The 13,789-nt window shown below is 47.7% G+C and overlaps 1 protein-coding gene across 1 annotated transcript; it reads right to left on the bottom strand.

Moving 5' to 3' along the window:
- Nucleotides 1–9,283: 9,283 nt before the first annotated feature.
- SOX1 (SRY-box transcription factor 1) lies at nt 9,284–13,128 on the bottom strand. The gene has a single exon (XM_048855339.2). The coding sequence runs from the start codon at nt 12,730–12,732 to the stop codon at nt 11,635–11,637; it is 1,098 nt and encodes a 365-aa protein (XP_048711296.2). The 5' UTR covers nt 12,733–13,128; the 3' UTR covers nt 9,284–11,634.
- Between the last annotated feature and the right edge of the window lie 661 nt (nt 13,129–13,789).

Raw genomic sequence — 13,789 nt, 5'->3', positions numbered from 1 at the left:
CTTGTAGTGTAACATCAGTTGATAAGAAACAAATAATTGAAGTAATAGGTAATTCCCTTTAAATTGTGCATATAGGATAGTCAGGTAATCATCTAGTGTAGAATGAGACCGGAGTATAGAGCAGATAGCTGAAAGTGAAACAATATCAACCTCAGCTATTAAATTACATTTATACTAGAGAAAAAATAACCTGCAGGAGATATGTAGGTTGAACAAGAGACAGTACTAATCTACCTAGCTTTAGACCGTTTTCCTACAGACTTCTGACATTTCTTTCACTTTAAAAAAGAGCTCTTCTTCCCGTCCCCCCGCCCGTCCCCGCAGTCTGCTGGCTCCCAGAAATAATAGGGGAATTCAATTTGGCAATATTTGTGCAGTATGGTTGAAGGGTCAGTGGTAGTGATCTTAGTACTTTGCAATAATTGTATTGTAAAGTTTCCAGAATGCTTGAACGATTTGAGAATAGTATTTATGGGACTGTGTTTATTTTGAAGTTTAAAAGATTATGCTAGACAGACACTAAACTCTGATTTTGTGTCTCCTTAGGCACTATTTGGAAAGAAATTGTCCTTGAAGAAATTATCCAAGTAGCAAATCTTGCATCAGCATTCCTGCCTGCACCTCCTGTGTTACTGTTCTTGTGTTGATAAAGCAGCAATATTCTGTAAAACGCATACGAAATGTATATATTTAAGATGTAACATTAGGGAGAACGCTGTTATAATTTGAAGTATCTTTGATTCGATACAAGGAAAGGTATTGACCTAATGCAGCTATTCATTTAACAGGAGAGTTTTCCCTTGGCCTTTTATTGTACTGCAAGATTACCCTGTGAATATGTTTGTTTCTTTTTCAAGTGTCCATTTAAATTAACGTTTCTATTTTGTGTTCTGTGCACAGGAAAAATATATCCTAGCCACAAGTCTCACATATTAGCAGGTTTTCTTTAAAAGGAGAACTCCAGTGCTCTGTCCAAATTCCAGCATTCATTGACTTTACTTAAAAACAGCAGGAAATATTGTTGTCGTTATTTTTAAAAGACAGGTAAAAACTTAGTTCCTGGGAGTTGCCATTTTGTTGCCAGTCAATAGGAAATCAGGGGAGGAAGAAGCTCATTCTATATAGAAGACAACAGGAAAAGCACTGAATTTAGAATGCGGATTAGAGCTAAAGTACAGCCAGGGCCAGGAATTTCAGACGAAGTCAGATAAACTGTGCCTCTCTCTGAAAGAAAGCGGGCTTTCAATCTGGGCACTCCCACTTCCTTTCTCCAGTGTGGTACTGTCGGGCCAGGCTGGACCACTGGCTCACATCATCCTTCCTCTCACTTTGGAGTGCACCCTCGACACTAAACCTCACTTACCCTCAACTCAGAATTCTACCCCTGCAGCCCGACCTCTGTTCCAGATATCACCTGCCAAGAGCACTACGATTCCACCTGGTCTCTGAGGAGAGGTGGAGTCCGACATGCTGAGCTGAAGGAGGGTGATGGCACAGAGGTCTTTCGCAGGAATAGAAGGCGCCCTGCAGAGACGGATGGGGCCAGTTCATGCGTTCATGTGAAATTCCTTGACATTTCCAAAGACACAAATGTAAGATAAGTAAAAACAAAGCTAAACTTACCTCTCTCTCTTTCATTCTCAACTCTATATTAATGTAACTGGAGACATTAAATAGCTTTTGACAACCAAGGTTTGGCTAATGAACCTCATTTTCAATGTAAATAATCGACACTAGGGACATGACCCGATTTTAAACAACAGGGCGTTTCAGATAACAGGTACAGCTAGGGGAGGTTACACTGCACTGGAATTTATCTAAACGTAGTAATCCAAACCCAGGGTTGTACCCAATTATCTCAGTGCAGAACAAGTCTTTTCCCCCATCTTCTTTTATTTCGTGTCTGTTAGCAGGAAAATGGCAGCTTCCATTCAGAGGTACAATAGAAAAGTTGAAGAGATTTCTTAAATAACATTTGCTACTTTCACTTATAAACACACAGAGATATACAGAACAAGAACATGCTACAGCACATTAGTAATTAAAGAAGTAACGATCTGGTGAATTTACACTGAAGTTTTCCTTTAAACAAGTACCAATCCAGATGTTGCCCAATAATGTTGCCAAATAGCAAGAGACCTTTTTAATGGGTGTTTCCTGCATCTTCCTTAAATGTTTGTAATGTCTCTTTTACAACAAAAGTATAAATCCAAAGTCAGTAAATTTGTCTATGAGTGTATCCCTCTTTCTTGGTCAAGAAACACATGGTGTTCATATCTTAAGTATTTGGAACTTGTGGCATGTTTATCATCTTGAGATTGGACCACTTATCTAGCTAGGCTCACTTCACAGCTCCTCGAATGTTGTTATATTCGCGAAAACCATGTGTGGCTTACTCCTGCAGCTGCGGATTGAAAGGAAAACAAATAAAGAGGCTTTATTTAGATTATGACCTGTGAGTTGCTGTATTAAAAGGAGCTTTTAGCTGACACGTTAATGGCATCTTTCTTAGCCATGGTTTCCAGCTACCCAAAGTTAGCACATTAACTGGAAGCTCAGCACAAGAATGTTTCGAAAAATGTAATTTGCGTGCTTATTTTTCTTCGCTTTTCCCATTCTTATTTTGTTAGATGCTAAACTAGTTATTTGATGCCAGATTGTGGATTACCAAATACCCAGTCTGAGAATGCATTGCATGTTTATAATCCTTCCTCTTCATCTCATGATATTTTGTCACACTATTGTTTTTTGTTTGTTTGTACTTTTTTCTGTGCATGATTTTTGGCTGTTTACCTATCTTTAGATAAACACCCTCACTACCTCTGGGATCTGCATCTCTCTGGGGAGTGGTAGCCTAGATATTATACACCCTCAACCCCTTTCCCGGTATAACTTTCCTAGCTGTAAAACTTTTCGTTCTCTAAGGATGCTTCTTGTCCTAGTGTTCGTCCTCTTTCTGTCTCTTTCTGTCTCTCTCTCTCTCCCTTTTAAAGGTCAAAGTAAATTCGTTGCATGGGAGTTTTATTTTTCCTGTTCATTTTCTAAATTCCAATTCTAATATCTGGAAAGAATTCCAACTACCCTGTACTACGTACCGTTTGACTGAGAGCCATGAAGTGACTCAATGGTAGACTCTCCATACATATATTACAAACAAACCTCTCTGTCTGCTCTTAGGTATAGGTAAAGTTAGGAAGCACTTCAGTATGTTTCGCCAACCAGATCACTGATAATTGATTACTCAACTTTTTTCAAGAGGGGAGAAATCCTCTTTCTCTCTCTCTCTCTCTCTCTCTCACACACACACACACAGAATGTACATCTCGTGATTTGGAGTGTCCCAGAGCCTGGCCTTTTTCCAATTAGCGCGGTATATATTTTTTATTTTGATCGAGATTGAAAAATTAAGCCTTTCTTCCCAGGACTCATTGTCTCTTTTACGATAAGACAGCTTGCAAACTTTCAACTTGAAGAGTCTCCCATTAAATTTTGCAAACCTGATTAGGATCGAACCAATGAAAAAACGTTTTTGCAAAACAGTTTTTCTATGTCATTCCTCTGTGTTCGTTCCGCCTTCAAGAAGAGCTGAATATTTGTGAAGTGTGTACGTGAAATATAATGTGGCCCAGAAAACAAAGGTTCCCATATTTCCCCCCACCCTTTGGTAAACTATCCCGCCCAGAACCTAGGGTGTCGCTGTTCGCCGCGCGTTTCCAGTTGTTATGGAGAGTTCTATCCCTTGCTAAACTTTCTATCCCTCCTTCTGGTGACAGCGCCTCCATTTTTAAATGCCCTATTTCCAGTCTACGTTTCCTCGTGATGGTGTCTGCTCTATTTCTTCAGCCCTGGCACAGCCTGTTCTTCCAGTAAGAGGCACACTCCCCTGCATGCTGCAGGACCCCTCCTATCTGGTCGAAGTTGCACTTCTTCACCTTCTCCAGAGTTATGTTCTCCCTCTATCGATTGTACATCTTGGACAAGCTAAGATATTCCCCCCTTTCTCTGCATTTTCGGTGAGTCTCTTTTCCAGGTCGCTAAAGGAGCCTTCCTTCGGTGGGAACCCTTTATCCCTTCTTCTCCAAATGAATGGGAGATACCCATACTGAAAGCTGGACCAGTAGGACCTGGACGTGTTAACTAGAATGAATCATATTAATCAACCAACATAATTACATGCTTCGTCAGGAGAGTTCAACGACTTCGGTGCAGGAAAATGCCTTAAGAACATAGGGTGCAGAAAAATGCTCACATGGCATCCCAAACTGTCTCAGACTTGAAGCATAGACGCCACCAATTCCCATGGTTTTGATTTTCTAGCCCGTGTCTAAGGCATTTAGTTTCAACGTCCCCCTCTTCTTGCTGCTCGCAAACTCCGGGAATTGTTACATCAGCGATCAGACTTCGTTTCCCGCTCTTCCTTCCATGCGTGTGTTGAAGGCAATCTGAGTCCAAGCCCTGCATTAGGCCTCAGGCAAACGCAGGCCGATTTGCCCAATGATCCCCACCATACAGATCCATCACCCTTAGTCCACCAGCGTTTTCCTGATCCAACCGCAAAGCTGAAAAATAGTTTCCAATTCCTAAAAAAACAGCAACATTTTTTGTCATGAGGAAGGCCTCAGAACTCCTGTTTGATAGCTTCTGTTGCATATTCCCCCCCCTCCCCGACAAATATTTCATTATATTCTTCGGAGCGGTCAGTTTCCTTTACCAAGTCTGAAGTTTGAAGTCTTCTGCTATAAAACAATTACCACTGCAGGCCTTGCCTTGCTGGGCAATACAAATTATTTCCACGCTAAAAAACCTTCTCCTCTTTAATGTGTTGGGGAATAAAATGACTTCAGCTCCGTATTTCAGGTTCCCTTCTTTTGCTGTCATAACTCAGGAATTGTCCTGGAGGTGATGACGTAAGCTAGGATCAAACCCCGTCTGCTTGGAGGTGGTTAAATATTTACCTCTCTGCAGAGCTCCTTTCTCTTGTCCTCCTGGAGCTACTTTCCTTTAATCTGCGCGGGATCCCTGAGACAGATCCTCAGCTGGTGTAAACTGTAATAATTCTATTGACTTCAATGGAGCTCTGCCAACGCAAACAAGCAAAGGATCTAGCCCCCTATCTCTATTATGTCTCAATTTCCACCGGGTGAGCGCTCCCTCTCCATGTCACCGTAAATTTCCTTTGGCCCTTTGGAGACCCCTTTCTCCCCACACCACAGGAACTGCAAGAAATCGAGTTGTTCAGGTTCCGTTTTCTTGTCAGGCCGTGCAATGGCTGCATTTCCCTGGACTCTGGGTCTCCCTTACCTTCCCTCATCTCGCCCTCCCCACAAGCTGTGTGAGACCGCTTACTCCTATTCCTCCTGTGACATTCGGTTTTCCTTTGTTCAGAGCTCCTTTCATTCTCGTTCTCTGGTTATGCGGGGCTCCCTTGATATGGGACGTGCATTCTTCTGGTCCCCGCGGGGTGCAGTTCAACCAGTGACACCCACACATCCGATGAAGTGAGCTGTAGCTCAGGAAAGCTTACGCTCAAATAAATTGGTTAGTCTCTAAGGTGCCACAAGTCCTCCTTTTCTTTTTGCAGATACAGACTAACAGGGCTGTTACTCTGAAACCTGCCATATACCCTTGTGACCACCAGCCTTCCTTCTTCCCCACTGGAGTTACACTTCTCCAGGGCTGAGCTGGGTCTCTCCTTCCTATGAAGCCCAGGAGGTGGTAAAGAACGTAAATCAGAATGAGCGGGCACCAGTTCTGTCTGATTAAAGGGCCATGCCAGGGGATCTCCTCTCAATACATGGTGCCAACCCTTACAATAAGTGTAGTTTCACTACAAGTGGAACGGGGCCATTCTCAAGAGACTCTTTCCCAGGATGGTTGGGTTCATGGGCGTTAGTTCCTGTTTTGCCCAGGCTGTGCTTGCTCCTCGGGGTTGTCTCCTGCTCCTTGTACCTCTTTGTATGGCACCGCGCTGAGCAGCGCCGTGCCTGTTGGGGCTATCTCACTTCTGGAAGCGGAGTGAGAAGTCCCTGAGAAATACTGCGGCGGGCACAGGAGAGGTCTCGGAAAGGTCAGCGGCTGCACTGCACGTGCCAGCCGGGCGGCGGCGGTGGGGCGCGCGGCCGTTTCGCGGGCAGGCGCGGCCCGATTCAGCGCATGGGAAGGCAAGTTGCAGGCGCACTCACGCCAGTGCCCGGGCAATTGTGTACGTGCACCTTGGCACTTCTTCAACCCCCCTCCCGGAGCAGGGGCGGCTCTGGACCGGGGAGGGGTCCGGGTGGGCGGCCACTGAGCGGACGGAGTGAGTTTTGGTCTCCTTCGGAGCCCTTTTGCCCGACCTAGCTGCTGCGTCCCACGCGAAACACAGACTGGCCCTGTCCGGCCCACGGGAGCTGCGCCCTGGCCCATCCCCGCCCTGGCCTTTCCCGGGCTGAGCCGCACGCCGGAGGCTGCGCTGGCTGGGAACATCGATTCCTTTCCATCTGCTGCCCTGCGGGGGAAAGGGGAGGAAAAGCTGGGGCCAAATGCGACATCATGGGAAGAGGCAGCGCCTGGCTTGCTCCCGGAGTGCCTCCGCCTGCCGGCTTTGGCCTGTGCCCCTCCCCACTCCGGGCCAGCCTCCTCCCTCCTGCGGTCGGCAGCGGCCCCCCCTCCCCGAGCCCAGCGGCCTCCTGTCCCCTCCTTCCGCGGCGATGGCGCTTCCCACCCTCCCGCTCCCCTCTGGCCCGATCCCCCGCCCCCACGCCGGCGCAGCGGGGGGACGCTGGTTTCACCTGTTGCCCGGCCGGCCGCTTGCTGCAGCGGGAGCCGTCAGTGTTCCGCTGGGTGAGTGTAAATGGGTTTGACTGGCCGCTGATCCCGAGGTCAGGCCTCGCTCCTGCTCGCTAATCCCGCGCTCTCCAAACAGCCCCCCCTCCCCTCCCCTCCCCTCCCCCTCCCGCCCCTTGCGTCATTCGGCCGCAGCCGCCCGGCTGCTGCCACCCGGCTGGAGCCCCCGCGCCGCCGCAGCCACTTGTGGCGCCTTGGTTTGCTCTGCGCGGGAGGCCGTGGCGATCCCCCCGCCCCGCCCCACCCCCTTGGGCCTCGCCTGGCGGGGGCTCCGTGCCCGCGAACACCTGCCCCCAACACGCACACGCACAACCAGAGGGTATTGCCAGAGCCGCCCCCGCCCGCCAGGCCGCCAGGCAGGGGGAGGGGAAGGAGAGGGAAAGCAAAGGCGGGGGATGAGAGAAGAAAGGAAGGGGGCAGCGCTAAAGGGCTGGGGGAGATGAGCGGGGGCTGGGGGGCGAGGAGGAGGAAGGGAAGGAAAAGTCTGGGGGCAGAGGGAGTGGAAGGGAGGAAGGGAACAGAACAGGGGGAGCAGAGGGTAGGGGAGTGGGCGGGGGTCGGCAGAGGGATCGGGGCGCAGGGGAATGGGCGAGGCGAGGGGGCAGGAACACGAGCGGCCGCCTCATTTCCCCCCAGCAAATCGCGCTGCAAAGCAGGGTGAAGGGAAAGCACAGACGCGGGTGTGGGTGTGTGTGGGGGGGTGCAGTCCCTACTTTATTGTATCCCGCCGCCCGCCCGGATTAGCTGGGGGTTTCCGGGGAGGGGTCTACTTTCTGAATAAGAAGAAAACGTTACAGCCCTGCTAAGCGCTCAGCCCCCCCCCCCCCCCAGCAGGGCTGATGTTGCCTGGAGGAGGTAGCACAGCTCGGAGGGAGGGTCCGCGCCCCACCGCCAGGCTCATCGCTCGGGCTTCCTCTCCTGGCGTGGCGATCCGGGGGGCTTTGCTCTGGGTGCCCGCAGTTTTGCGGGTAGGTTCTGGAGACCCATCCCCTTCCCAAAGAGAGTATCCGAGCGGGCCACTCCATATCTCCCCCAAGAGCTCAGCGTATTCAGTCGCCAGTGTCCCTCCCCCACTTTTACCAGCCCTCAGGCTCCTACACAATGCCCCCCACCGCCCAGGGGGAGTGGAGTTTACGGGAAACCCTAATCCCAGAGCCCAGCACAATCCTCACCCCAGCTAGGCTGGCTACACAGCGCTCCCCGCTCCCCCCACCCCCAACCGTTGGGAAAAGAGCTGCCAGTCAAGGCCAAGTTTGCCTTCTCGTTTGAAGTTTAGAAAGAATCGACCCCCCTTAGCAAGTTCTGCCTCCGACCCTGCCGGTCCTTCTCCCAAAAGAGGTCTAGATGAGGGCCGGAGCCAGGCCAGGAGCCAAGAGAGGGGCAGCAGTGTCCAGGGGTGGGGGAAGAGCTGTATCTCTACCCCCTGGGGGGGGGGGGGGGAGGCCCTGAATCCAAAGCCCCCAAGCTTCATATAACAGAGCTCAGTACTAACGACATTCTCCCCTCCGCCCCCTCCTTTTTAGTGCCTGGAATTTCCTCCTTTACTGAAAACGAAATGCGTAGTTTTTAATTCTTCCATATAGGTGATTTTAATAGCTCTGTCAATCGTGTTAGAGGATGAACATTTCATACATTTTCGATGTAAAGTACTTAATCCATAAATCGTTTAAACCTATCTTTAGTTTTGCATATTATATTATTCATTTATATATAACTTGCAAAGAAAAGAGCCCGAAGAATGAACTATTTTACCATACCTAACCCTATTTTTCCGCCTAACAATGTTGTTTTAATGTTGCTTGTAGATGCTGTCTATAGCCACACACGATTAAAAAATAATAATAAAAAAAATCAAAGCAACAAAACCAATAAACCATGAGCAGATAATACATTACATAATCATGTAATTCTCTCTTTGACATTCATGGAGAGGATTTTATTCCCTTGAAAGGAATGCTCAGAATATTCGAAATTTATTTAACTATATTCGGGTTTGTTCTTTTTAATCCCGATAAATTAAAAGTGCAGATATTTCTATTATTTGTAGGGCTAATGCTAAATGGGGGAGGGGTGGAAAGAGTGAGGGGGCAAAAAAGGAAGAAAGGAAAGAAAAATCTCACCAAGAGTGGATGGAAATCGTTCTATACTTAGTTTGGTACTGTTCAAATGTTTATTTTCCCAAAAAGGATTATTACATAATTTTAGTATGTAGAACAGTGCATACAACAGCATTTCCAAATTATATTTTGTTTATGCAAATTTAGTGGTTTATTCCCGCCCCCCCCCAAATAAATCTGAACTTCAATTACTCTGTAACTCTTCGAGAAAGGGCAGGTACCAAGGGTGCACCAAACGTTTTAAATATATATACACCCCTATATACACACACGTGTAGATATCCACTCATATTGCACCACGAGCCGAGAAATATGTGTGTGTGTGTGGTATTAAGAAATAGTTCAACAGGTACTCAATTTATTCTGCATATTTAAAAGTACAAATGTGATTATTTTAAATTAGAAAGATAGAGGACCATGCTTGGTTAGAAGGAGCACAACTACACAGCTTTCCCATAAGGTACTGGTTTGTGTGTGCGGTATTTGTACACTGAACATTTCACAAGCCTGCTCTGCTGAATGTCTAAACCTGCACACACAGCGGTTTAATAAAGGATCCAAATAGTTACAAAACGGATTTTTATTACCTTGTTAGAAATCAATAGACATCTTTCAGTAAAATTTCGCAATCACTTTAACGAATGAGTGGTTTAAACAAAATTATCAAAATGACTCCAAAGAGTTACATATGTCAGTTGTCATGTTAGCATTATAGTTAAAGTGCAATCTCTAATACGGACCGAACCCGCTCCTTATTAACCAACTAACATTGCCCCATTTTTGGATGGAAAAATTACTTATTCACCACCAATAAAAAGATGCTCTAAAGCCTGCTGTAACGATGTTTCCACTCCAGACGTTAAAATATTTCTTCTTATTTTTTGTTTAAATATGTTACGACTAATTTCAAAATTTATTTGCTACAATATGATTTTTAAATGCAATACTGACTGTTGTCGTTACTATTAAATGAAGTTTACAGCAAACTTTTAATTCCAGAATATCGCAAGGTACCGATAAACACGTAGAAAAAAATATAATAAATTTTCAAAGCATTAAACAACATCAGGATCCTGTTCGGAACAAATACATCATTTTTGCTTGACAGCTTTTCACACCAGTTGTAAGAACTTGCATTCCAGTTACAGAGGATGTGTGTGTGCGTGCGTGTGTGTGTGAAGTCCAGCGTTGTTTGCAGCCCCCTGGGGGGGGGGGGGGGTTGGGAGGGCCAGGACTTCTTAAATATTTTTGGTACAGAGATTGTTTTTCATTACACTCAAACCCAATCAGTTTCTCTTGCAATTGTTGTGGTGATTAGAGAGGAACTTGTGCATACGCTGGAGTCTTTGCATCCCTCCGGGACAAGGTTTCCCCATCGCTGCTGGGATCCCCAGTCTGAAATCTGAGGGAAAGGGAAGGCAGATCGTCCAGACCTGATAAGAGCCCCTAACCTAGTTCAAGGTGGAAAAGTTTGCTAGCCATGAAGTTACTCCAGGTTTGGACAGTCAGTTCCACAAATAAAATAAACAAAATGAACCATGAGTACTATGGAAAGTATTTTAATAGGTCGCCTTCTTAACAATACTTAACAGATATTAAAATAATCTTTTAAAAAAAGCTACACCACTCTAGTTACTTTCATCCCTTCAGTTTTATATAGATTGTGAGAAATCTAAACACAATATGGGATTTGTTTTCGGTTATTTTCTGATCATATTTTTAAATTTCCTTTCCAATTTCTAGGTTTACCGGTTATATTTTAAGGCATACCATGCGTATAAAATTACTACCTTTCGGGTTTATTGAAAAAAAAAAAAACAGGTGACTTTTTCCACTTTGAAATTTATTTAACTCAGTATTCAACGAACGCATCCTTAGGATTTTTCTTTAGCAGAAAGGCTTTTTAGTAAACTATATACACAATTCCCTCGTAACGCCTAAAATAAAAATTAATTCACAATGCATTTACAAGAAATCATACAAAACCAAACAAAACAAAAAATAAAAAAGGTACAATAAAGTTTTACAAAACCAAGAATAATGTTGCAGTCGGGAAAAAAAGTTTTATAAATAAACAAACAAATAACCCCCCCTCCCCCGCAATAACATCTACAAAAACTTTTACGTGTGGTTTTGGATATGTCTTAGTACGTGTAATAAATGAGAACTGCTTCCCCATCAACTTTGTCTTAATTAGGCACTAAAAAGCCTGCACAAGAAGCGATCCAAGGAAGAAGCGGGTAACGCTTCTGCGGTATAAAAGTTGGCATCGCCTAGATCTTTGTGTGATTATTCTTATTTTTTTTTTGTCCTTTTGTGATTTTTTTTCTCTTTAGCAAATAAAACGCTCTATGCCTCGTGGGTGAATGATAAATACTGTACAAAAAGTCTCAATAAAACACAGAAGTTCAGTCTAAAACGCAAAAACTAGTTTTAGAAACTAGTCCTAAAAAAAAAAAAAAGGTAATGAGAGCAATCGTTACCTTTTTTCCTCATTATTAATTATTAATTATTATTATTATTATTATTATTTATTATTATTATTACAAGAACATCCAAACATTTTCTGTACAAAAAGGGAGCCGGCGGGGTGTGTGCGCTGGGAAGGGGAGAGGTGGCGGCGGCCGGGCAGACAGAGGTACCGTTCAGCCGGGTTCAATGCAAGTTTCTGTCCCTCTCCTTCCCGCCCGGCTCAGATATGTGTCAAGGGGACCGTGCCATTGACCCCCGTGCTGGCGCTCTGGTAATGCTGGGGCAGGGAGTGCAGCCGGCTCTGCGCTGCAGCCGGGTCCCCGCCTTCTCCGGCCGGTAAGTACATACTGATCATCTCCCGCAGGTCCCCGGGGCACGGGGCCCGTGAGTGCGCGGTGACGGGCGGGCTCACGCTGGGCTCCGACTTGACCAGCGAGCCCAAGGCGCCCAGAGCTCCGGAGGAAGCCGCCGCCGCCGCGGCCGCGGCCGCCGCGGCCGCCGCGGCCGAGTTCTGGTGGGGCTGGGCGCCGTAGGAGATGGCCCCGTAGCCCGAGGGCGAGGCGCTCATGTAGCCCTGCGAGTTGGAGATGGGGCTGTACTGCAGCGCGCTCATGTCGTAGCGGTGCATGGGCTGCGGGTTGTGCGGGTGCGGGTGGTGCGGGTGCGGGTGGTGCGGGTGCCCGCCGCCGCCCGGGTGCTGCCCGTAGGCGAGCTGCGCCTCCTGCATCATCGCGGCCGCCGCCGCCGCCACCGAGCCCGGGTAGGCGCCGTTGGCCCAGCCGTTCATGTGCGCGTACCCTCCGCTGGCCGTGCCGCCGGGGCTCTCCAGCCGCTGGCCGACCCCGGCGGGGCTCACCCCGACCCCCATGCCCACCCCGACCCCGGCGGGGCCTCCCCCTGCCGAGCCGGCGCTGAGCAGCCCCCCGGCCAGCGAGTACTTGTCCTTCTTGAGCAGGGTCTTGGTCTTCCTGCGGGGCCGGTATTTATAATCCGGATGCTCCTTCATGTGCAGCGCCCGAAGCCGCTTCGCTTCGTCGATGAAGGGTCTTTTCTCGGCCTCGGACATGACTTTCCACTCGGCCCCCAGGCGTTTGCTGATCTCCGAGTTGTGCATTTTGGGGTTCTCCTGGGCCATCTTTCGGCGCTGGCCCCGGGACCACACCATGAAGGCGTTCATGGGTCTCTTGACCCGGTCTTGGTTCGCTTTGTTCCCACCGCCGCCGCCGCCGCCTCCGGCTCCGGTCTGGCCCGTTAGGTTAGTGGGGCCCTGGGCTCCACCGGGGGAGTGCAAGTCCGTTTCCATCATCATGCTGTACATTCAAGTAGCTTTTTATTTTCCACAGGCACCAAGCATAAAAATATCAAACATAGAGAGCCAAGAAGGAAGGGACGAGAAAAGACAAAAAAAAAAAAAAAAAAGAAAAAAGAAAAAGAGCACAACCGGCAACACCTTAGGCAAAAAAACTTTCTCCTTTGAAAACCACTTTCAGGGCTTGCTGGCGATCTGAATTCAAGCTGCTCAAACAGGTGCAAGGCAAACTTGCTGCTTCACTTTGCAAGGAGGAGGAGTGTGCAGAGCACTCAGAAATGTCCTTCTTTCTCTCCGGCACACACGCACACCCCTCCTCTCTCTCTCTCTCTCTCTCTCTCTCTCCCCCTTATTCTTGACAGAGCTATTTTGTTGTTGTTGTTCTTTGCTAACTTTTAGAGAGCTTGTGTGTGATATGCGTCCGCTGCTCCCAGGTGAACAGAGGAGAAGAGAGAGGAAAAGCCACCGAAAAAAAGTAATTAAACGATAAGTAAAAAAGAGGGAGAGGGAGTGAGGAGAAGAAAATAGAGAGGAGGGGGAGAAAAAAAAGCCCCCAGAGCCAGAGAGAAGTTGCACAGTAATTTGTTCTCTGTGGTTTCCCTCCTCTTGCCCTGGAGGAATCAGGAGAGGAGGAGCTGGCGAGAGACACACAGAGAGAGGAGTCCAGCAGCCATACACCGCGCACCGAACTGGGATTAAATGAGTTTGCCGTGGCCAATCGGAACGCGGCGGCGGGGGATTATTTGCATGCCGCGCTGAGGAGTGACGTCCGGAGGTGAGAAGTATAAACTATTCTAGGGGTGGAGGGGAGGCTGGGAGGGGCCAAAGAAGGGGTCACGGCTACCGCGCTTTGCCCTGCTAGGTAAAGAGGAGTTAATAGCAATTAAATACCATTAGAATCCTGCAACAATTAGAACCCCTCACTCCAAACACGTAGAGTGCTAGCTACATAGCCTACAAAAGCCAGGAAATCACAAAGTTATGGGTGACATTCTTGCCATAACTCGGGCAGGTGTGTGTGTGTGCCTGTCTCAGGACTACACGATGGTGCGAGGTGGGAGACATG

Source organism: Caretta caretta, chromosome 1 (genome assembly GCF_965140235.1).
Source record: "Caretta caretta isolate rCarCar2 chromosome 1, rCarCar1.hap1, whole genome shotgun sequence".
Classification (NCBI taxonomy): Eukaryota; Metazoa; Chordata; order Testudines; family Cheloniidae; genus Caretta; species Caretta caretta.
The sequence above is the reverse complement of the archived record's forward strand: the minus strand, read 5'-3'. Positions and strand labels throughout refer to the sequence as shown.